Source organism: Lycium barbarum, chromosome 3 (genome assembly GCF_019175385.1).
Source record: "Lycium barbarum isolate Lr01 chromosome 3, ASM1917538v2, whole genome shotgun sequence".
Classification (NCBI taxonomy): Eukaryota; Viridiplantae; Streptophyta; class Magnoliopsida; order Solanales; family Solanaceae; genus Lycium; species Lycium barbarum.
The window spans coordinates 145374531-145399633 of record NC_083339.1 but is presented as its reverse complement, the minus strand read 5'-3'; the positions used below and the strand labels follow the sequence as shown (position 1 = coordinate 145399633).

Below are 25103 nucleotides of genomic sequence, written 5' to 3'. Positions count from 1 at the left end.
TTGTTGAACTTCAGTTGAGACCCCTCCACATTACACAGAGCTCTTGGCTTGATTTGCAATGAGTCCAGAAGCTTTAGAAAAGCATTGGAATTGGGCAAACAAATATTGAACAAATCCAACATTTCCTCAACAGAATAAGAGCTGGCTATCTGCAAATCCAAACCGGATAAGTTTAAACTTTTCACATATTGGATGAAAGTTAGAAATCTGGATTTTCCCCCAATTTCTGCATGAGTCTACTCAAATACTCCAAGGACAAAACAAATAGAAATAGAGAAAGGGGGTCACCTTGTCTCAAGCCTTTCTTAGCTGCAAAGGGTGGTCAGGGCTTGTCATTGATAATGATGGAATAAGAAACTGTCCTCACACATGTCATAATTCATCTCACAAATATAGCAGGAAAATTGAGGCTAGTCAGGATTTGTTCTAAGAATGGCCATTCCACCGAGTCGTAAGCTTTCTGCATGTCTATCTTGAGCATGCATCTAGGAGATACCCCCTTCCCGCTATAGCCCTTTTACCAGTTCATGGCTTAATAATATGTTGTCAGTTATGACTCTACCAGGTACAAATGCAGCCTGGCCATAGTCAACCACAACTTGGAGCCTTGACCTTAGATATTAATTTGTATAGCATTGAGAAACAGGATATTGGCCTGAATTCCTTAATCGAAGAAGGATTTTGTACTTTTGGCACCAATGTATCAGTGGTGCAATTAATGGCACTATACGTCCATGAAGATTGAAAAAACTGAAGCACAGCCTCTGAAATCTCTTCCCCAACAAGGGATCAAGTTTTCTAGAAAAAACAAGCATTGAATCCATCACACCCACGAGCCTTAAGATCATCAATATCTTTCAGAGCCAATAGAATTTCCTCTCTTGTGACTGGGGCAATCAAATGGAGTTGTTGTTGTCTGTTCAGGATGGGTCGCGCATTCATAATGGCAGGATCAACTGCTGGCAATTGTTCAGCACAAGTACCAAGTAATTTCTTGTTAAAACCAGTGGCTTCCTCCTCAACTCCTTCCAGTGTTTGTTCAATGTTAGGCATATCTATCAATAGACAAACGTAGTGCGAGTTCTCTAGGTTCAATCAAAGTTATCGTTTCTAAAAATTTTAACAGTATACGTATATTTAAAGATGAGTTTGAGTTATATACATACTTTGAATTCATCTCCGTTTACATTAATATAGATTAGATAGGCGTTATCTGCAAAATTCTAGAATAACAATATCTACTTTAATGTTTTTACATTAATTCTAAATCACTACTAAAAAAACAGTGAAATTCGACCAAAATTTTCGACCACACGCGGTCGAAAAAGGCCAAATTTCGACCAAAATTTTGACCGCAAGGCATGGTCGCTAACAGGTAGGGTGAAATTTTTTTCGACCTCACGTGGTCGAAAATTTTCGACCACACGCGGTCGAAAAAAAATTTCTACCTAAATTTAAAAAAAAAAAAATTCGACCGCATGAGGTCGAAAAAGTTATTTTTATTTAAATATTAATAAAATATTTCGACCGCACGCGGTCGAAAATATTATTTTACGCAAATATTATTTAAATTTTTCGACCTCCTGTGGTCGAAATACGATAGAAAATAAAAATAATAATAAAAAAAATCATAATTTCGACCGCATGAGGTCGAAATTTAGAAATATTGTTTCCAGATTTCGACCTCACGAGGTCGAAATTAAAAATTGTGCCCAGATTTTCGACCTCGTGCGGTCGAAATTATGATTTATGATTACAATTTCGACCTCATGAGGTCGAAAATTATCAATATCTGGGTGATTATTCGACCTCATGAGGTCAAAAATCTGGAAAAAAAAATCCAGAATTCAACTGGTTTTACAGTAACCCACCTGATCAACAATACAATTCATCAACACGTCCAATTCATCAAAGTACTTCTACAATCATAAACTTCACATTCTAAAATCAAATTCAACCTCAAGTTTCAATTTAAAGTACGTACTTCTAAATATCCTTAAAACTACATTCAAACACTTAAACATTGTAAAGTTAAACAACCATAAACTACTTTCTACATTCAAACACTTAAACATCGTAAAGTTAAACATCCATAAACTACTTCCTACAATCTAATTCACATTCAAAAGTACATCTAATTCGAATTAAAACTATCATAAAAAAATATACATATCCAAGAAAACATAGCAATATTACAATCCAAAAGTATACAAATCAAAAGAGTCAACATTAGGTGTTAGAGACATGATCCGATTCCTCCCCACTATCCTCATCAACAAGAGCATGAACTACATTGTCTTGTGACCTACGTCGTCTACTGGGTTGTGACCTACGAGCATCCCCGGGATACGGGGGAATATGAGAGGGCCCCGAGTTGAGTAAGCTGTCAATTTGGGCCTGCATATGCAACATCCTTGCCTCCGTGGAACTAAGTGTACTTGTTAGTTGATTAACTTTCAGCTTCATTTCTTGATACTCCTTAGGATCCACTGCCCCTTCAGAAGTAGTACCTACGCCTTGAAGGAATGACAGAAATTGACGACATGCTCGATTAGGCATCCCATAAACTGTCCCATACCTTATCGGGGGAGCTATCTTCTCCATCCACTGCTGAGCAATTATCTCGTTGGTCATCGACGTCCCGGTTGGCTGACTTGCACAATATTCTAACTTGTGTCGTTGAAACTCAGTCTGAAATTGAAGGATGCAATGTTAGTAGGCAAATTTAGTTCAAACAAACGTAGTTATTATTATTAGTTAGTGACTTACATAGGTTTGCTGAGCCCTAGGCTCAATCCATTGGTCCGTACCATCGGCGTTCTTCGCCTTCCTCGTGTGAGTAATCTTGAAGACTTCATCTTGAGGTACTTCCTGACCCCTCTCGAGCGTCTACAAATAAATCAAGATTAACAACTAATTTCATATCCAAACAAGCCACAAGTAAAAATGAAATATGGGAGATATTACTATGTTTGCTTTGAACATCTTGTATTAAACACGTCTTGTGTTTTCAATCTTAAATTTTAACTAGTTTGTGTTTTAACTAAAGCACATCATATTGTCATTTTCTATATTCCTAGTATGGTTTTTTTAAGTTTCTTGTCTTCTTAGACTTCTACGTTATTTATTGAAGGACTTTGTGTTTTTATGAAAAATATGAACATTAATTTACTCTGCATTGCAGCACCGAGAAACTTCATAGTTTTCAGCTTTACTCATTAAAGAAACTAAAGTTTGCTCCATTCTATGTTTACAGTTCTGGCCACTAGAGACTTTGTAAAAGTTGAACAGGAAGTGCCATATGCAGACATTCTCATTTCCAGAGGTGCAAAGATGTGACCACTGATAAATCAAGTAGATGCTAAGCCCTCACAAGTCTTATAGGTTCATCTATTGTTATTGCTGATGCAAAATTTTCGTTTGATTAAGGAGAGAACGTTTTCTTGGGGGAACATCTGTGGAGCAGTCACTGTGTCTCACTCTAAAAAAAAAAAAAAAAAACAACAACAACAACAAAAAACAACCACATATCATTCTAAAGCTCTATATTTCACCTTTTCTGTTTGAAACTTTTGGTTAATCTAAGCGGGTTCGGGTTCGTCGTGTTTTGAGTGTGGATCCGGGACCTAAAATCTCTAGTTCACTGCACCCAAGAATGGTCAGTGTTATTCCTTTGAATCTAGTCGTTATCTTTTATGCGAAAGTATAAGTTCTTGGGCAAGTTCGTGTGTCAATCTTGAAACAAAATTTTTATAAATGGCGTAAAGTTTATTACGTAATCTTCTCGTCATTTTTGCATTTTTGTTTTTCTCCTAATTTGTTTCTGTACATAGTATGATTTTGTGTTTATTTGGTTTAGTTGCTGTATTATTAGGTAGATTAGGACATTAGTTTAGTAGATTTTCTTCTCTTCTTAATATTGTTGTCTTGCATTCTCAGTTCTGTGTGTTCCTACTTTAATGTAGATTAATTTGGTTTTAATTTAGTTTAAGTTAGTTTTATTCTAGCCCCGTTTTCACTTTAACATGTTGTTTAATTCCAGTTATGTGTTGTTAATCTGCTATTAAATCAACATGATTAGTTTCTTGTAAGATAAAATGTTTTAGTTTCCTTTTAAACTAAGAACATGTATGCCAAGTATAATTTTTTCTTTGTTGCTTACGTGATCTAGTATGCTCAACTCATTGGAAAATGTTTGTTTTGGTTAAATATCACTTATAATCGATGATGAGATCCTTATATGTTTGTCGATAAATTATGTTTTCAGATTAACTTGTGTTCAAGCTTAGGAGTAGAGAACTAAGCCTCTCCTAATGTTCCAGCCCACTTTACTCCTTCCTACGAGCACTTTAGTTACCAAAATATGAACTTATGTGTTTAAATATTTGCTCTTATGTGTTTACCTAATTAGTTGCTTTTACAATTAGTATCTCCTCAGAATGGTTAACTGTTTAGCTTAGTTTGTTATCTTGTTGGTATTTGAATCCTTTAACTTCCTCTTGTCTGAGAGGATGTTGAATAGATGAACGTTGTTTACAAGTTGTGACTTTAAAAATCTGAGCCTCTTTAAAGCTAAATTGATTTTCTAGTTATATAAATCATTTCCTTTTCTCTGAACTATGAGTTTCAGTTCTGTCCAATTCTGGTTGTCAAGATATGTTTACAACTATTTATTCATCTCAAAATCGAACTGGATCTGCCCCAAAACCACATAAACATTATCATAGGTTGCCTTGCTGGAAAGCTTTGATTTCTTATTATATGTCAACTTCACTAACAGTAACAAAATGATAAAAACACAGCTGCACATCACAATAGCTCCTATCAACTTCTCGGCTACACATGCTTCTTTAATTCTCATGCACTAATTTTTTAGAATGATAGCCAAGAAATCCCCGAGGCCTAACTGACACACTGTTCGAAACTCAGCAGAAAAACAGCAGTCCAAAACAACAGAAAAAAAGCAAAAAACAGCAGTCCAAAACAGCGAAAAACAGCAGTCCGAAACAGCAGAAAAACAACAAAAAACAGCAGCAAAACAGCAGTCCAAAACAGCAAAAAAACAGCAATCCAAAACAGCAGAAAAACAGCAAAAAACAGCAGAAAAACAGCAGTCCAAAACAGCAGAAAAACAGCAAAAACAGCAGTCCAAAACAGCGAAAAAATAGCAGAAAAACAGCAAAAAACAGCAGTCCAAAAAGCCAAAAACAGCAGCAAAAAATAGCAGAAAAACAGCAAAGCAGCAGAGAAAAACAACTAAAAAAAATCAGTAAAGCAATAGAACAACCAGGTTATTGAAGCTGGTAAACCAGCAAAAAAACAGTTGCAAACTGTTTGAAACCAGCAAAAAAATAGCAATAGACAATGAAAGCAATGAAAAGATAAAATTGAACAATAGACAATGAAAGCTAAATAGGCTTACATACCAGCTTCATCCTAACGTCCTCATGGCTGGTGGCCCCACTAGTGTGTGGAAATCCACCCTTATCTGAGGCCCTGGCCTTCTTCCCATTTTCGCTTTGCTTTAAAAACGTCGGATCAGTTGCCCAGAAGTGCAGCAGTTTCTTCCTGTTATCATCACGGGTCCACTTAGGCTGCAGGACTTTTTGACGGGCTCTACGTAACGCATGCTTAAGTATATTCCCCGCCTTTTTCTCGAAATTTTGCGCTACTAGTGTCTCATGTTCCGGGTTCCAAAAACACTTTGTCTGCAATGAAATTAAAATATTTTCATTAATATATATGGAACATTCCATAAACAATCAACAAATAGTTATATTATTTTACTACAAATAATAAATACCCTGAATTCTAGAAACATCTGCTTCTTCAGATCCACCGGCACCTTGCCCCAAGACGAAATGGCGCCTCTATAGAGTGATTTGACTGACTGTGAAACCCTTTTAGTTGCTTTGCATGGATAGAAGCTGCATCCAAACCAAAGAATTAATTTAAATAATAGTCCACATTAAAGCAGCCCTCAAATTAAAATAAGTTATCCCAAGATCAATGTTAAGTTTTCCAAAGATCAATATTAAATTTTCCCTAACAAGACATAATTATCTTAAGAATATTAAACTTTATAATTTTGAGCCCGGGGTCTATCCGAAAAAGCCTCTCTACCCACAAAGGTAGGGGTAAGGTCTGAATACATCCTACCTTCCCCAGACCTCACTTGTGGGATACACTGGGTATGTTGTTGTAATATTAAAGTTCATAATCTCACTTGCTATAAAGTAAATTTATAAGTTATAACCAACCTTTGCCTAAGGCTTAGTTTACAGATTAAAATTGTCATTGTAATAGATCAACAAGGGTTATGGTTCTTACTGTAAATTGATCTGGTCGTCGACGTTCAGATGCAAGAAAATGCAACCTCATCGATGCAACTATCTCATACTCTCTTTTCAGCACATAGCAAGTCCAGAAAGTAAAGATGTAAGCCATAACCAGATGGGTCCAGAATCTGCAAGCAGTAGAGTTCAAGTACTTAGGGACTAGAAAATTATTCATTTAAATATAACAGCACTGCAAGAAGCCATAACGAAACCACCAATATACTTTCCCAAAAACATGATTTACAAGTTCAATATTCTTAGTCGTGTACCTAAGAGTTGAAAGATAATCAACATGTCATCATTTTGCTTTATTGTTAGTGAAACTTTAGCTCCTCTCTTTTGACTCCCAGCATGTGAAACCTTAATTTAGTGCATAACACTTAACAGAGCCTTTGTCAATGGGCAATTAAGCTGTTAAAAGTTAAAATAGCAAACTTCTAAGGCTTCCAAGACTTCTGATAAGGATATGGTACTTTGTCTTTGTACGTACTCATAACTACTACAAGCATGATAACTCCTACTTAGTTTTTAGTTAGAACATAAGATAAAAATAATATTAATCGTCTGCGAGTGTAAACTTCTATTGGATCTTCTTGCCTGGATAATCTGTCCCTTCCTTCAGCCGTATTTTTTTTTCACAATATATTCAACTGAAAACAAAAGGCAAACAAATATTATATAATCATCAATCAACTACATCTACCTGTGAGAGGTGATTTGAATCATCTAACTGTGTATCTCTATTTGAACCCATTTCATTTCCAAACAAGTAAATGGGTCAATTTCATATACCAGATTGAATCTTTTACCAAAAAGCAAACAAAGAAATATTATCTAAATCATCTAATACCTAAAACAAACATTGAACAATCAATAAAGTTAACAAATCTTCTAATTAAACTACAACTATACAAAGTAATGCAACTAATAATGATAAAATGAGATTGAAAAACAAAAAAAAAAAAAAAAAAAAGGACTAACCCAACTCACTGTTCAGTCGGCGGCGGTTGGTAGCTACTTCGGTGGTTTAAATGGACGGCGTCGCCTACTTGGAGAACGCCGTGTTGGTGGGGTGGTGGGAATTTGGGGAAGATGAGTTTAGAGAGGGTAAATTTTTTTGAAAGAGAAGAGAAAGTTTTGGGGGGAGATGAAATATTTTCATCGGCCTGTGGGTGTATTATTTATTCAACTTTTTTGACCGCATGTGGTCGAAAAAATTCAGTCAGATTTGACCAGATTTGAATTAATTTTTTCGACCTCATGCGGTCGAAATTTGATTTTTTTTAATTTTTTAATTAATTATTTTATATTTATATAATTTACTTTTGTGCAAAATGATTTTTTTTTTCATTTATTATTTGTACCAAAAAAAAATCGACCTCATGAGGTCGAAATCATATTTTCCAATAAAAAAACGACCCCATGTGGTCAAAATCCTAAAGAAAATAAATAAAAAAGATCAATTTGGAAATTTCGACCTCATGTGGTGGATTTTTTTTCCACCAAAAAGTGAGGTCGAAATTATTTGGTCAAAAAATCCCCTTTTTTTAGTAGTGAATTCTAATCCAATTCCGAGCTAGTATGTTATGTCACGATTCATAATACTGGGAATCTGAATTTATTGATTTGTTTAGTCAATAAAAAATAAAGCAAGGAGTTGCGTTGTAAGCTTTTTTGTGAATACTGAACAGAAGCTACGGAGACTAAATATATTAAAAGTTATTTAGGTAATTCACCAATCCAACAGTTAAAAAAAAAAAAAAAACTAACCAATGATCAAATGAAAAAATATTTTATAACCAACTCCCGTAGTGTGACGGGTGGCGTGTATAAAGTTCGGGAACAAATTCATCTTTATATGGCTGATTGGTAATTACCAGGGATTCCACCTTCATGCAAAATACAAACTAAAGGCCGATATTTGAGCTATTTGACACTCGTGGGATAGTGATTCGAGTTTGTAGCAGCTGTATCGGTCAAGGCATTTGATGACTTGACGTAATACTTATCTTCCTCTGACTTATCATTGACAGACAACGAGACATCTAAATTACTACTGCTTTATACTAACTAACTAAATAGATCTACTCATTCGTAAGGTAAAAATATGTGACCAAAATTAAGATTAAGGTTGATGATAAAGTGAAATTTTGGTTGCAAAATACATATCATGTATTTGTATGCTCCCTCCATTTCAATATAAATGAATTTATGATATTTTTTTATGGTTGTTTAACTTTAAAATGAGAGAACAATTAAATTTATGCGTGATGTCAAAGATATGTAGCTAAATTCAATTTGATATTAGATTACAAGATAAACCAATAAGTCAATATGGAAGCAGATCTAACTAGATGTTAATTAAATCCGGCCTCGGGTATGAAAACAGAGGTCGATACCCTATGCTGAGTACGTATATGATGGATAATAGAAATGAATTCAAGAACAAAATGGAGGTGAATGCAAGTAATTCTTTTTCTTTTTATATGAACTCTTTCTTTCTTTCCGTTGACAACCTCTTTAATGGATGAGAACCTCCTCTTTATATAGTAGACGAGTTTCAACCCTAATACAATTCTAAATAAAGAAAATAAATCTGGTGACAGCTGTTTTACCGAGATCGACGCCGAATTATCCGGTTGAGGGCGGATATTTCGGTCTTCTTCTTATGGCAGTCAAACCGCCCTTCTTTATCGCCTCATCCCGACCCGAACTCGAAGCCTCGTTCCCGGTGAGATGTTCGTATCGTGACCGAGCATAACCATGACATTGGGAAACCGAGCGTGCCTGTATCCTCGGTTTTACCCGTATACAATGGTTCAAAACGAATGAATTTTTTAAAGTTCATAATCGTATTACTTTTTTCGTCTCAATTTATGTGATATAATTTGATTGAGCACAAAATTTCAAAAAATAAAATAAAATTTATAATTGAAAATAATTCATAACCTTTGTGTGACGGTTAGTCAGTAAAAAAAAAAAGTTTTAAGTTAAGAGAAAATTATTTAACCACCCAAACTGGACACTCGTCGGTAGAGGAAGAGAGATGGGGTCCAGATGGTGGGTTATTAGAGGGACAGGTCAACCTTCAAGAAGGCATGTGCAGAGAAACTCAAATGTTGATTGGGTTTGTCCGTGAAACCCCGCATGTGACTCTGTTGCTTTGTCGGCTTATCAGCCACTTCATCAGGACCACCGGATTTATTACCGACACGTGGCCTCTTTTACCCGTATCCCGCACCTGCCCCTTTAGACGTAACCTTCACCCCTCACTGTATAATCCCCAATACACTTCTTTCATTGTCGTCGATTAATTTTTTTTTTTTTTTGCGCGGATTGCCCTTCATCTGGGTGATCTTTAATTTTTACCACCATATTTTGAGGTTGTAGGTTTGAATTTTAGTTCAGTAAAAAAAATCACAAGGCAAAATTTTGAAGTCCAGCTCAGTCAAAAAAAAAAAAAAATTGTAAGGCAGAATTCTGGCCATTCAATTTGGACCTTAAGGCAAATTTGCATGGACAGAATTTTACAAATTCTGCCTTAAGGTCCAAATTTTTGCAAAACTATGGCTTGCGAATTTTTTAAAATTTTTTGATTGAGCGGGGGTTCGGATCTGAAATCAAGAAATTTTTAGCGAAGGGCAAAAGTTAAAGACCATCAATTTGAGAGACAAAAATTAAAGACCACACCCAGCGAAGGACAATCCTGTAAATTGCCCGTTAATATCGTACTCTCTCGTCCCATATTAATTATCCACATTAATACTTGTCCATTACTCGCTCTATTCACTTTTACTTGTCTACTATTTCAAAAATAAATTTTCAGTTTTACTTGTCCACTTTAGCATGTCAAGAAAAAAATAATTTGCTTTTCCTGTTTTACCCTTAGCATTAATTACCCATTCCAAATCATTTTTCCAACTCCTATACAATTATACACCAATTAATATGGGTATTATAGTAAAATACATACTTCATTTATTAATTCTTAAATAACATGCAAAGTCAAAAGTAGACAAGTAAAAGTGAATGGAGGGAGTACTTTTTTTATTTTCACCTTAACATTTTTTTTTATAGTAACCATTATTGATTAGAGTATAATTTATTGGAGAGAGATAAAGGTAAAGTTATAAAAGTATATTTTAATTAATGATTTTTTTAAAATATGTCTAAAGAAAAAATGGACAAGTAATATACGATCGAGGGAGTAATTAGAACTCCCTTCTTCAATATTATTTGTCCACATTAACAAAAAATATATCTCTCAATTACTACTTATCAATTTACAAACTCAAGATAGAACTAATTTAAAAAAAAAATCATTTTCCTTTAATATTAATAGCTCTAAAAAATAATCAATATTGATTAAAGTGATATTTATTGGAGAGCTATAAGGATAAGATTGTAAAAGTATACCTTTTATTTATTATTTCTTAAGGGGCGTGTAAAGAATAAAGAGGACAAGTAGTATGAGATGGAAGGAGTAGTAGTAATACCCTTTTCAGTCCATAATAAGTGTTTTTTTTTTTTTTGCCTTGGCGCATCCTTAAGAAATATTAACTCTTAGAAAAAAAATAGGTATTCTTAACTTATCCTTAACTAAATGGTGTATATCTAATATAGTGTTTTTTTTTTTTTTTTTTAAAATTACTATATGAAAACTCACTTATCTAAATAGAGGTAAATTTGAGAGAAAATAATGAATACATTCTTGATTATGTGAAAAGAAAAAAAAACTTATTTTGAACAAAAATAAAAGGCCAAACGAACACTTATTATAAACCGGTAGGAGTAATACTATTTGTGTAGCGAATAAATGAATACTAAAATTAACCTAAATGCAGCTTTTAAAATTGATTTCAGTAAGTGGTCAAATATTATATAGTGAGATATTTCTATAACATTCTTCCTTTGTAATAATATTTCACTAAAATAATTAAGTTTATCTGAAACTAATTTTTTATGTTATGTTATATTATTATATGTTTTGTATGACAAGTTTCATTATAGTAGCCAAAATATTATTCAAACAAGTAGGATTCGCCAATATGAATACTCACTATTATGTTAAAGCTCCATCCATATCATCGGCACACCACCACCACCAACAACAAGGTATCATTGTATTTTCACAAATGGGGTTTGGGGATGGTAGGATCTACGCAGACCTTACCCCTACCTTTGTGGGGTAGGGAGGCTGTTTCTGATAGACCCTCGGCTAGAGAGGAAACACGCCCAAAAAAAAAAAAAAAAATTAAATTAATAAAATAATAACACAATATTAAAAAAAGAAAGGCTTAATTTGAGAAATTGCCCCCATGCAGGATCGAACTACAGACCTCCAGTTTACAAGACTGGCGCTCTACCACTGAGCTATAGGGGCTTCACGTGTGTGCTATGGTTTTGAAATATATAGACAAATGGAGAAGGAGAGGGGGAAAGGACCCTAAGAATTGAACCAACGTGTGATTGGTGGAAGTTTTCTACTGTTATCACTAAATTAAGTATTTGTTGAACGAGCTACATAGTAACAATTATCTAGGCGATGCATGCAATTTAATACTTGTAAACAGAGGCGTATCTAGCCTACAAGGTAGGGGTTCAACTGAATTCCAAATTTTCGACGCGGAGCCTAAATTTATGTGTAAAAATTTATTAAAATTGCAATAATTAGTGTATATGAACCCCTAACTTTGAAAATAGAATGAGTTCAATGCTAAAAATCTTAAGAAGATTGAACTCATAAAATTTAAATCCTGAATCCGCCTCTGCTTGTAAAAAATACTTTATGCTAATAATGTATATAACTTAAGCTCTTACAAGCTTAAAATTCAGCAACTGAACTATTTATTACTAAAAATTTAAGTATTAAACTCAATTCACTATTGAAGAGTCCTAACACAATGCATCTTTTCCACATAAAACAGAGCAACCACTATGAAGCCATAATAAACTTTGAAATGGACTTTTCCTTATAAAAAGTGATTTCAAAAGTAAATCCATTGGACAACTTTTTCACCAATACTAGAAAATTTTGCTTTGAATATACATGCATGTCAAGGCTGGGGACTTGTATGGTATTGTCCACAAGCATGTAATAGCACATGCGTCCACATGAAATGCATATCTCGTTAAAGCATGTCGCCATAATCATTAGCTTAATTTTGTTAAACATGATAAGTTATGCAGTCATCAAATAATTTTAGTGTCTTCACAATTAAGTGTATCATCAGATTTTAAAAAATTTATATGTAGACGTCGTGTTAGGTAAGGACATTGTGCATGGATAAGTGATTGTCGTGTTTCGACGTTTAAGGTTATTTTACTACAAGTAATTGCAGAGGCGGATGAAGCATTATAACTTGGGGTTCAATTGAACCCCAAACTTTCGATACAGGGTATAAATTTATGTGTAAAAATTTATTAAAATTACAATAAATAGTAGAGATGAACTCATAATATTAGAAATGTAATGATTCAATGCTAAAAAATTTAAAAGGTTGAACCCCTAGAGATTAAATCCTAGATCCGCCTCTGAGTAATTGAACGTAGCATGCTTTGAATTAGATATAGTACCATCCTTTTCTTGAAAGAAATCTATATATAATATAAAGCTAGGCATAGACAAGGTGATGTGGCACCTCTCTATGACCACCATTGCTATTTATTTTTTTTCTCCTTTTTTTGCTATTTTTCTCTTCTAATTTTGCTATAAAAAAAACTCTAATAATCATGGTTCTTTTCCTCTTTCCTAATTGAAGTCCATATTAATGTTATATATTAATTGTAGAGTACTCTTAATTGTAAGTCATTTGTGAAGAACCGATGGAAGTTCAAGGGTCAAGTTGTGACCCACGTTCTGTTGTCAATTTTTACCTTTTATTCTTATACTACTAGTGAATTTGGTCGCGCGATCATCAAAATAAAATTAAAATATAGCTAAATAATTATTATTAGATTTTTTAATTACAATCATCAATCAATTTTATTTTTTCTCTATTCTTCAATTGTAGCATTACTATTGTTCTAATCATATTTTTCAAGGTTGATATCAAATGAAAAAAAACTTATCTCAACAAATTCAATATCGAATAAATAACCGTCCTTCGATTTGATCATATTCTTATTACCTTGAAGTTTTTGAAATCTCTCTTCTTCGTTTTTGTTATTTTTCAAGATTATTTACTCTTCTATTCTTATCATTTTTCCCTACTGCTTTCCATTAATAATTTGATTTATGAATTCTATCATTCTTTATATTCATCCTAACATTATTTCTAAGCTCCCCTTTACCTACTCTCTTTTCCATTCATTTCTTTACCTTTGCTTATTCAATACCATCAAAAAATTAGTAATTGTTGTTATCTCTCCTTAAAATAATCTAGTTAATTGGCCTTTTGTTTATTCAGTCCCTTCAAAAATTAGTATTTGTTGTTATTTGTCCTTAAAATAATCTAATTAATTGGCCTTTATCTTTCATATTAATTTTATGGAAAATGCCAAAAATCAATTTTACTCTTAATTATTTTTTAAAAATATATTTTTCATAATTATATGTTGCATAAACATCCAAAAAGTAAATAATTTTAGTTATGATTGGTTATCTTCCTCTTCTATCTCCCACGTTTTGAAGTATATAAATATCACATGCCGATAAAGTGAAACAACAAACATACTCTAATATTTCTCGAAAATTATTGATAAGAACTTTTACCATTGCTCTTTTCATCCAAATATTATACTCTTTTCATTTTAGAGGATCCACAATGTAACCATTTTCTTCAAGATGACATATATAATTTTTATGTAAGATATAATTTAAATATTGTATTAGAAGTTATAAATCGTGTTGCCTGTTTTTCTTTTGCTTCTTTCCTTTTGTTTTTTACCCTTCATAAACTGTTATCCTTCCATAAGTGATGAAATCAATTCTCCTATTATCCTTTACTAATTTTATGAAACATCCTAAAAATTACTTTTTATGTTGAATAATTCCTCTTACCATTGCTCATTTAGTAATATTCCTTGCCATGTTTTAAACCAAGAGAAAATATATCCCTTGTCATGTTCTGAACAAAGAAAAAGATATTCAATACTAGCACAAAAAGTTCGCTCCTATATAAATATGATGAAATAAATAAATGATGAATCAAGGTTAAGAGAAAAATAACAATTCCAATAGAGAGAAACAAACAACTTTAATAAATTATTTTATCCTAGCCCAATATTTCTGCATATTTCAAGTAGTACGCTCAAAGAGTTTAGACCCAATTGACAGCAGTAATAATTTATGAAAGTCTGAAAAACTTGAGGACTTTTAAGTTTTAACTATTACAACAAAAAAATGAAAACTTAAAGACCGACCCTTTACATATCAATAAACAACTTTCCTATGAATTAAACTTTATTCTAAAAATTAAAAACAATTTTTACATTCTCATGTTCTATCATTAGGCTTATTAAAAGTTGATCTACATGACTACGGAAGGATATATACATACTTTTTTAAGCAGCATCTCGCATGCACGTATATGTTGGACTTCTTTTTTCTGCTTCAATTATGAAAACCCCATGCCTTAGAGACACAATATAACATAATCAAATTCTCCAAAAAAAACATAAGAAGGACTATATTTTCAACATAACATAATCAAAAAGGAAAGAAGGACTATATATGTTGTCAACATAACATAATCAAATTTTCTTAGAAAAAAAAAAGCAATGAGATAAACTAAAATTACTTTTTAAAGAGTTCCTCTATTCATATCATCAATAAGCCAAACAAATGCACACAATCGGTAGTGGCTGTTGCACTTAAAAAATAGAGGATAACCAACATTGCTCAAGACAAATTTATTTGTATAGAGGTGTCATAAACTTGTATATTGAATGATTGGGGGTTATGAACATGAAAAAGTTTGGGGGTTATGGATACCATTAATATTAATTAAGAATATAATTTATGTAAAATGAATAGGTATGAGTTTTGGAGATGACTTTCTAAAATGAAATAATTGAGAAAAATTAGAGAAAAGGTCAAAAAAAGGAGAAAAAAAATAAATGCCAATGGAGCTAGGCCATAGAGAGGTGTCACATAGGATTATCTATGCCTAGCTTTATATTATATATTGATTGATTTCTCTTAAATTATTTGCTAAAATTAGATCTACTTATCAATAAGTTTATAGTTGTCCACATTCATTGCTCAATTATAAGGGAAAGACATTTAAGAATATTAACTCTTTAGGCAACCTTGTAGTCCAGGAGTGTATTTTTCTTCTTTCTCATATTTTTGGGTTTTCTCTCATTTTTACCATTTATTTTCATTAAAAAACTGAAACGTTACTTAACTTTATTTTGTTATGACTCATAGCTTATAACCTTTGGAGCTCCATGTAACGGACACATATTCATTCCACGGAAGATATCTTTTTAAAACCATTTTTGGTGTCTGAGAAGTCAACTTGCTTCTCCTCTCTTCCAATTATAAATGCTTATAATTACATATCAATTGTGCTTTGGATATTTGTTTGAGGATTTGTGTTAGTTGTGGTGTTTCTTTCTACTTTTTGTTTTTTGTTTCTAATTTTTCACGTTTTATTGACTTTAGATGTCTTAACATTGTGCAGGTGGGTGATAATTGTGCTTTGGATATTTGTTTGTGGTGCTTCTCTCTATCTTCTTTTGTTTATAATTTTTTAAGTTTATTGACTTTAAGGTGTCTAATTTTTTTTTTTTTTTTTTTTTTTTTGCAGGCTGGTCATAATTGCATCAATAATTACTTTATTAGAAGAATAACTTTACTGCTTCTTTCTCCTCGGTTTTTCTTCCCGATAACATTGCTGAGCTCTTTATTATGAGTTCAGAAATTTGGAACAATAACGTCTACTCCTTTAACAATACTATGCGTGTACTGAAAAAAATCACGTGCGTGTGGATGATAATTTTTTTCATGCAGGAGAATATTTATAGATTATTTTTTTAAAAACTCCCCATCTTCTTCTCGTAGGAAAAATTATGTTCTTCTCGTAGCATACACAAAACTAGGGCTGTTCAAAACCTGCTGCTACTTATAACCCAACCGCAAAATTGGCTTATTGGTATTGGGTTATCGGATTAGTGGTTGGGAATGGATTAACATTTTATAATTAACGGCTTATCATTGCGGGGGGACAAATTACTCAATTTTTTTATCGGGTAAGCCATTGACCCGTTAAGAATTTATCATATTTTATATTTTTACCCCTAAACTTATAAAATATAGTAAATGGTAATTGTAATTTGTAAACCTAAAGCTAAGCCCACCAGGCCAAGCCCATTTAGTAAGTCAGTAAGACAGTAACTTATTCACTTAATTAGCTCTTAGAAAATAACCCTAATTTACCCAAAGGCTAAAGCACAGCAAGTCGGCAACTGCGTACTGCAAGACGCAAGTACTGTTTTCTGTTAGTAACTTTATATTTTTATGTTGTTTGACTAAATTTTGGTTCGTGTTAGTTCTTCCAAGAATGTAATGCTCTACTGTGAATCTGAGATTATATTATGCAAAAGCAGTTGTCTCATACTGATGAAAACAAAAGTTTGAAGAGGCAAATAGTTGAAGCTTTCTACCTCTTTATGTTTGAATAAACTGAAGAGTTATTTTTAGTGTGCCCCTACAACAAGATACCATGAAAGGCTAACTTATAAGTTATATGTCTTCATAGAGTTACTTAGTTATTTTTAGTGTCAAATCTTCTTTCATAACCTGGACAGTGTAAAATAAGATGAAATTATTACATTTTGAGTCACTTTAAAAGCAGATATTTTTCCTTGATTACATATGATTTTAACTTTCATTTTCTCTTATATTTAGCCGATACACCGCCCATAACCACCTGATAATTTCTAATTCAAAACCGAACCAACTGATATCTTATAGGTTGACTAGCGGATTAGTACTTTTAAAAGCTGATAACCATTAAGCCGAACCGTTAAGTGTAATAATTCATCCAATCCACCCGATAAGCAGCCCCAATCAAAACTATATATATTTTTATGTTACTTTGAAGTTTAGTGCGTAATAGCAAGACATTGAATTTTTAATTGAAGTATTTATGCAAGTAAATAGGTTTAATTGTTGATTATATTATTTGATATAAAATCTAATTGATGTTCCGTTAAATGTTTCGTTCATTGAAAAAGGAATGTATATTTGTCTTCTTGGATTATCCTCTAGCATATTATTTTCTCTAATGCTAATTGTAGCCATTTCAGATTAGTAGAACTGTAGAAGTAAAGTTATTTAAATTATTATGAACGCTCTCGGAATATTAAAATCTTCCTCCATGAGTTTAATTATTTGTTGAATATGGAATTTTGATAAAGGTGTCGGAGTTGGATTATCCATAATTTTTTTTATGTGTATGAAATTTAATTAAAATTTATGAATACTTCTATACTCAGTTCTCCAGTTAATTTTTGAAAAATAGTGATGAGTTTCTTTCATGAATGAGTGACATTTGTGTATAAATTAATGTCAATACCTATACTTGAGTTTCATTGGTTCCTCAATCCAGAAAAATAATTATCTTTTCTTTTGACCATTTCTAGGGTGACAACTTATTGGGAGAAACTCCTTTTACTAATTGTATTGTTAGTAAAAAGAAGTCTCTGCATTAAGCAAAGTAAAAATTATCTTTCCATCTCCACTTAATTTATAATAGATAATTCTAAATTTATTATTGTACTTCGCGAAGCGCGGTTAAATTCACTAGTACAAAATTAATTGACCATTCATAGGAATGGATTAGGATTAGATCAACTTTTTCAATGTACGTGAAGAAGCATTCACCTCGGGTTCTCTTGTAGTGAAGTTCATTTAGGGTATGTAGATAAACATAGGACGTGGATGGTTGAACTCCATTGAATTGATCGAGCTGCATTTTAAACTAGCAGTGTGTGAACTACACTCACTACTACACAACCAGGTTGGAGGATTTCAATTGACTCTCCTTCGCTAAAAATCATACTGCGCAAATATATATATATATATATATTCTCTCGAATCCCTAGTAGAGACAAAGGTAGTTTAAAAATTACTTTAGGTCGCAAGTTTGACTTTTTAAATCCCCAATTGTTAATATTTCTAGCCGACCCATGTTGGATCTAGCAGAATTCTCCTTCTGCGTGGTCATGACTTGAAATGCATGTAGAGCATAGCTAGATTAATGGTCACAGGTTTCTATTTCTTTTGTAAAAAGATATTTAGTTGTGATTTGAGCGGACTTACTGAAGCAGGATAACATTTTGGTAAACAATAATGATTAAGCTCCTAAATTTAGGTTGATTTAAGTAAATTCTACTATATTGATCAATCTAGCAAGAATCACGATCCATGATGAGTCCGGCTTTAGGTCTTCTTTTGTACTGGTACTACAATTTTTTGCAGAACAAAGAGTTTTTCTTGCTGAAGAAAAAATATAATTGAAAAAGGAAAAAAAAATTAAAATTAAGCTATTGGTATTATGCTGAAAAAAGTGAAAGTGAAACAATCTAGGTAGACGTTTGACCATGAAAATCAAATATTTTTCACTTTATTTGGAATTTTGGAGTTCTGTTTGGTTAAAGTTTTTGCAAAGAATATTTGGTTGTTTGAGTGTATTGAAAGTGAAAACAAAGTTTTAGTTGTTTTTCAAATTGTATTTGAAATTTTCATGGCCAAATGTTGATTTTCAAATAAAGTGAAATAATTTTTCGAAAAAAAGTAAAAAAAAAAGTTCACGGCCAAACGGGTCCCTAGATATCTTTGCGTAGATTTAAATTCTGCAACAACTGAACTGTCTGGTGGTCATTTGGCAATTAATTAATAATACTCCATCTGAGAAGGTAGATGTAGTCTGAAACCCCAACATATTCCACGGTTCTCATTTAATGAAGAAAGAGATCAAATGGTGGGTGCTATATATGTACCTATTTTGGTTAACTATACTAGCAATTGATGAATAATCTTAATCATGTGATATTGGATAAACTAATTAACCAGCTTAAAATAACATTATTTAAAAGATCTTATTCCCAAACATAACGAAAAGAATACCTTCTGTCGGACGGAGCTCTACATACTGATAATGGGCTATTTCAGTTTAGTTAGTTGATGTATAAAAATTATGCCCATTAGAATATTTTACTACTAAATTATGTATCGGTTGAAGATTCTGCATCTGCTAAACAAATAAGACTATTATACTAACGTCGGAATAGTATTCTAGATTCTCTCGTGTGCACTACTATTAAAGTAACTAAATATGAATATACATTCCGTCCCTTATTCTTTGTTTTTGGTTTCCTGACCAATCTATATTCGTGCTGAAAGTTTTTACTTTAGAAGGTAAACCGCAAAGACCATCACATTCTGAGAGCTTGAATTCTTGAGATCTTCTATGATTAAGCATGAATTAATAATTAAGTGCGTACTACTTTATCACAATCACTGTTGATATAGGTACACAGAGGCCTAGCTACATACGGTGAAGGGTAATTAGCAGATATACCCTCATCAAAAAATTATTCGACGTATATAATTCAGATATAACTATTTATACATACATATTAATTTTTTAATACTTTTAGGAAATTCCTAGCTTTGTCACATGGTATACGGTCCCTTATTTGATTATATATGCATGAGAATTGAGAGCATGACCTAAGATTCTAAGAACATGGTTCACAAGTCTCCATGGTTTATTCTAAAGACTCTTTGGAATATATAATTAAGTAGTGTAGTGATTCCTGAATTGTGAAGATTAGACTAATAAAATTTTGGGAGATTTCGGTGGAAGTTAGAAGTCTGTACATGTGCATGTAACCACCGGATAAAATTTACAACTTACACACTTACATCGATTAGTTAAATACTGTATGCCTACTACCAGGTGCGGAGCTAGGTAGGCTCCAGGGGGTTAAAATTACAGTGTAAATACAAGGTTAAAATTATTTTTTATGTACATATAGTAGATGTTAAACATCCTTGGCTTCTTCGTGTATTTACTTCTTCATATTTTTGAACCCCCCTAGCTGAAAATTCTGGCTCCGTCACTGCCTACTACCTAGTTGTGATATAGTAAAACTAAAGTATATTCATCTTGGTACGTCAACTGCTCATTATACAAAAATGACTTTAATTTGAAGGTTCATCAGTATTTCATGATCCAAGAAAAAGATAATGCACTGGACTTAGTGCGTTGGATGAATACAGGAATCTTTCCATTTTTGCAAACTATGCATGAATATGTACAGCTACAATATGCTTATCTACCTGATATATATTAGTAGTAATTTAATTTCTTAGGTTAACTCTCCTAGGCGCCTAAGCCCTAACTTTCGTAACATTATTGTACACACTTTTTTCGAGTTATAGATGTTTGATAGATCCAAGTTCAACATGGTGAATAGATAAGGAGAAGATTAGAAAATGGAAAAAATAGATAAGGAGGAGAAATACAGCTAATTACGCTGTTATCTCATTAAAGTAGTCTATCATAATTGTATGTTAGCAGAGTACATGAGCAAGTTCATTTAATCTTTTATTTTTTTAAATATCGGGTGTTCAGAACTCATTGACTGGATTAATTCAAATTCGTGTCGTGTGGAACCTATTTAAGGGAGAAATTGCTCCCTCTTAAAGAGATAAAATGTATCCATTCATAAAATACAAACTCGAAACCTTTGATATTTAACGGTGTAGATATCTATCCATCCCACGACATCCGATAATCGTTGGATATATACTAACTTGAACAATCTTTTTTGTTCAAATTTTCTACTTTAACTATCAGGTGTTTGCGTTTTCTACTTGAATTATCGCCAATTATTTATCGAAACATACCTCAAAATTAATGAGTCAACTGTCATGTGGACGAAATTTTGTGGGCAAAGTAAGTTGACACGCGCCTTTTGGCGATTGTATTCAAACACTCGGTCTAATCAGCTTCAAGGTGTGTTTTGAAAAATAGTTGGGAATAGTTCAGATAGAAAACACAAACAGTTGATAGTTCCGATAAGAAACTCGCAAAAAAGTAATACTTTATGTGTATTTTTTATCATTGTCTCTTTTTATTATTGAGGAAAAGGTAAAAGTAAAACTTGGGGAAACGTTTCCAAATTTTTGCTGAATTTGAGGCGGCTAGGCAATTAGTTAAAAAAAAAAGAATTAACTTAACCCCTAAAGCACCGCCGGAAAATATGATGTACTTTTCTCCTGTCCTTTTTACATGTGATGGATACTAAAAATAATTCGGTCAAAATACTTATTTTAGAAAGTAAGATAGAAGTAATTATTTTTTTCATCTTTATTCTTACTTTAAGAAATGTGAAGTTAATGTGGTTAAAAATAATTTATATATATATATATATATATAATAAATTTCCCTAAGAGGCGTACAAAAGACAAATATGAAAAGTAAAATGAACCCAACATATTTTTGTAAACATAATTCTTCAATTTACAAAAACACTGGATAAAACGAATAAATTAAAAGCTACCAAAATAATGAAATTCAACAAGGGGAAGTTAGCTGCCAGCCACAATTTCAGCACAATATGTGGGTTACAACTTACACATATAGCCTTATTACATACGAAAATTAATAAGGTAGTCACTTTAAGAGAAAATATAGTGGCTACAATAATTCTAAGGTGTCACATCACACATAAGATTACAATTATATTACGTAAATATAGCTTGAATCACCCACTCTATTTCTGACTAAAGCAGATCAAATTTGAAATGCCCTTATAATTATTTGTTTTCAGACATCCCCTTGAGAAAGTCCCTTGCTCCAAGGCCTATCACTTTTGCATCTGATCTCTTCATGATCCGTAGCCTTTTGCATGACTCACTGAACATTCTGCAAAATCAAAGTTCAATTTATGACTTCTTTAGATTTTTGGCTTCTAATACTTGCCAAAATAGCAGATATTTAAGAACAAAATTGAATGTACAAAACGAAAAGAAAACGTAGCAAAAATGTCTATCACTACTGGTCTATGATTGCTTTAAATGGAATCTTGACTAAGAAAACGTGGTCCAAAAGCTTTGAATTAATGTGATAATTTTCAGCTTCACCTGGTACGTGTCCTGAAGACATTTTTCTGCAATGTAACTTTTTATTTTTTTGGAAAATGACGCTTTTGTCGGCAATTCGTAAATCAAGGAAGAAGCCGTGTGAGATGAGAATTTTTTTTTTTGTGTGATATATTTTCAGCCATCACTTGCTTTTCATCGTTTATAGGTGACCCGTAAATTCATATATGTTTGAGACCTTCAAATTTCAAAGAAAATATTATTAATGGAAACACGTACCACATCCTTCGAATATTTATGTTTTTGGTTTATCAACAAGATTGATGATGTTGTCGTCATAACTCAATCACACAAATTTGGCCCCTAATTAAAGTCTAGGGATTTCTTTAGGAAATAAGAAATATGAGTTATACAATGGGTTGATAGAACTATATAGGATAAAACGGGTTGGGCCGGTGTGTCATAATCCGTCCAAAATTATTTAGATCGAGATGAACCTATCAAATTTCAATTAAATAATAGATCATAACTCAATTCGAACCAACTCAAAATCAAATTTCTCTTATTTGTTGCTTGATTAGCAAACTAAACTAACAATAGTTAATTTTATCTTCTTCTTCTTCCTTTTTTTTTTTTTTTAATCATTGACAATATCTACCATAAAACCCCCAAAAATTTCTACTTTTTTTATGTTTTGCTAAGTTCAGCCAATTATTTGGTCAGCCTATATTTTTTAAATTGAACCAAACTTTTAGATCAACTAGTTGAACCAAACTTTTAGATCAACTAACTTAAATTTATCCCCAGATCACCCCACCAGTAGACATATATGTTCATCTTAATCCAGTCAAATTTAAACAAATTGGACAAGTTATATATTCAAAGGCTAAATTTGACCGCTCTAACAAATAGTTTTGCTAATCAGGAAATCAAGGGGTATGTACGAGTACTCTTGTTTACTTTATCTACTACTATAAGTTAACTAATCTTGATTTCTTTCTTTTAATTCATTATAATTGGACTTTTTCAGATGCATTATTAGCTCAGTCGTATTTTAACTTAGCAGAAGGGTATACCTTCTACCCGACATACACACGTCAGCATATATACGAAACCAAAAGCTTTTACTGAGATTTTTTACCAACTCTCTGTAAAATAAGATTGATTCACTGAAACTTCTCGGGACTTGTGTCATGCTATACAAAACACTGGAGCATGTAACTAGCTAGACATCTGTAATGTCTTGGCGGGATAAACTAGGAAGGGAAAGGTTTCTAAAAAAGTTACCAACAGAGAATGTAAACTAATGGTTTTCTTAAATCCAACAAATTAAGTGTAATAGATATTATTAATTACTATAATAATTAATTGAAGGTGAACTTACTCCCATGGTACATCGCCGACAAGCATCCAATCTCCATCTTTGTCCTCATAGATTGGAACGTACTCTGACTTGTCTGCATCCTCCAATGCTTCCCCTGTCGAACAATTCGGCACATCTCTTTAGTCCTCTTTTGTCTTCCTTATTTTAATTGTTTCTGCTTGTTCTCATTGATATATAATACCAACTTCAGAATATTTAATTTACTCGATAATTTGCACTTTTTCACCCCTCAAATATTGATCGTTGATTCGTTGTGATATTTGACCACTAAGAATATTTAATCTTCTATTACTGGATAAAAGGTTAGTTTCTGGTCCCTTTTTATATACCAGAAAATATGTTAACTTAGTTTGTTTTAGAACTATATTACCTTCAAATATGTAGTAATAATACAACTTTAATATAGTACATGAGCAATTAAATGATTTAATAGTTAATAATTGGTTTAATTTGTGTAGATTTACTAACGTACAGGTGGATCAGAAGTCCACATTTCTATTATTTGAAACTTAAATATGCTTAATCACATATCACAAAGACATAAATTAAACTTTTTTTCACTATTTGAGCAACTAAATGCGCACGTACATTTATCTTCAAAATAAATCTCCACTCTAAATGACCGCGGAGTGTACAGTTTTGCATGGCTATATGTAGCTAATTAACCTTTTCACTATTTAAGAAATGCTAGAATGATGAAGAAAGTATGCAGGATTAATTAATTGAGAAACAATACTAACCAATTCCATAGCAATCAAAGAGCTTTTCAAGAGCCATAACAAGTTCAGAATATCCCTTGTGAGTGCTCAAATCAACTTTCCTCAAAAATGGAACTCCATCCATGCTAACTTTCACGTACATTTTCGATCCTTCACGTCCGTTAAAGTTGTTCTTTTTCCGGTATGCACACACCGGTGGCCACCCCACAACTTCATTCTTATTCTGACACATATAGTAAACATCACCATTAACGTTAACGTTGCTGCTGTTCTGGTCACTATTAGTAATTTCCGAATACACCCTTTTCTTCTCCTTCATATGACTATTTCCCCCTGGAAGCCCCAATCTTAGCTCAGTAATTTCCATTTCTGTTGCCATTTCGTGTGCAACACTTTGTTTTTTTTCTTTCTGAGTGGAAAATATAGTTGTTTGATGAAAAATTGAGTGGTTTATTAGTGTATATATATGTGTGAGTATATAGAAGTTAAAGATTGAGAAGACAAGAAGGAGCAATGCCAGGAAAATAAAGCTTGATGGTCGGTCACATGAGATACAAGGGTGGGGAACTATATAGTATATGCTATGTACCTAAAACACT

At 32.5% G+C, this 25103-nt stretch overlaps 2 protein-coding genes and 1 non-coding gene across 3 annotated transcripts; all 3 read right to left on the bottom strand.

The window, feature by feature from the left end:
• Nucleotides 1-2141: 2141 nt before the first annotated feature.
• On the bottom strand, nucleotides 2142-8387 carry LOC132633354 (uncharacterized). Its single transcript, XM_060349710.1, has 6 exons — nucleotides 7320-8387; nucleotides 6331-6466; nucleotides 5804-5927; nucleotides 5427-5708; nucleotides 2770-2889; nucleotides 2142-2691 (listed from the first exon to the last, which is right to left on the bottom strand). Exons 3-6 carry the CDS (start codon nucleotides 5819-5821, stop codon nucleotides 2230-2232), a joined length of 882 nt encoding a protein of 293 aa, XP_060205693.1. The 5' UTR covers nucleotides 5822-5927; nucleotides 6331-6466; nucleotides 7320-8387; the 3' UTR covers nucleotides 2142-2229.
• Nucleotides 8388-11649: 3262 nt separating this feature from the next.
• On the bottom strand, nucleotides 11650-11721 carry TRNAT-UGU (transfer RNA threonine (anticodon UGU)). Its single transcript has one exon. It is a non-coding gene; the product is annotated as a tRNA-Thr (tRNA).
• A 10111-nt stretch (nucleotides 11722-21832) lies between these two features.
• On the bottom strand, nucleotides 21833-25103 carry LOC132633356 (auxin-induced protein AUX22-like). Its single transcript, XM_060349712.1, has 3 exons — nucleotides 24526-25103; nucleotides 23786-23879; nucleotides 21833-22225 (listed from the first exon to the last, which is right to left on the bottom strand). The coding sequence occupies exons 1-3, from the start codon at nucleotides 24881-24883 to the stop codon at nucleotides 22117-22119; spliced, it is 561 nt and encodes a 186-aa protein (XP_060205695.1). The 5' UTR covers nucleotides 24884-25103; the 3' UTR covers nucleotides 21833-22116.

Bases quoted from the DNA above. Each gene is read 5' to 3' on its own strand.
- LOC132633356 (XM_060349712.1), bottom strand. From the start codon at position 24,883: ATGGCAACAGAAATGGAAATTACTGAGCTAAGATTGGGGCTTCCAGGG. The intron at 23,880-24,525 runs GTTAGTATTGTT...ATTGTTCGACAG, and splicing joins CTTTGATTGCTATGGAATTG to GGGAAGCATTGGAGGATGCA. The intron at 22,226-23,785 runs GTAAGTTCACCT...TTGATTTTGCAG, and splicing joins GTCGGCGATGTACCATGGGA to AATGTTCAGTGAGTCATGCA.
- LOC132633354 (XM_060349710.1), bottom strand. The intron at 2,890-5,426 runs GTATGTAAGCCT...ATTTATTTGTAG, and splicing joins AGGACGTTAGGATGAAGCTG to ACGCTCGAGAGGGGTCAGGA. The intron at 2,692-2,769 runs GTAAGTCACTAA...CTTCAATTTCAG, and splicing joins CTAGGGCTCAGCAAACCTAT to ACTGAGTTTCAACGACACAA.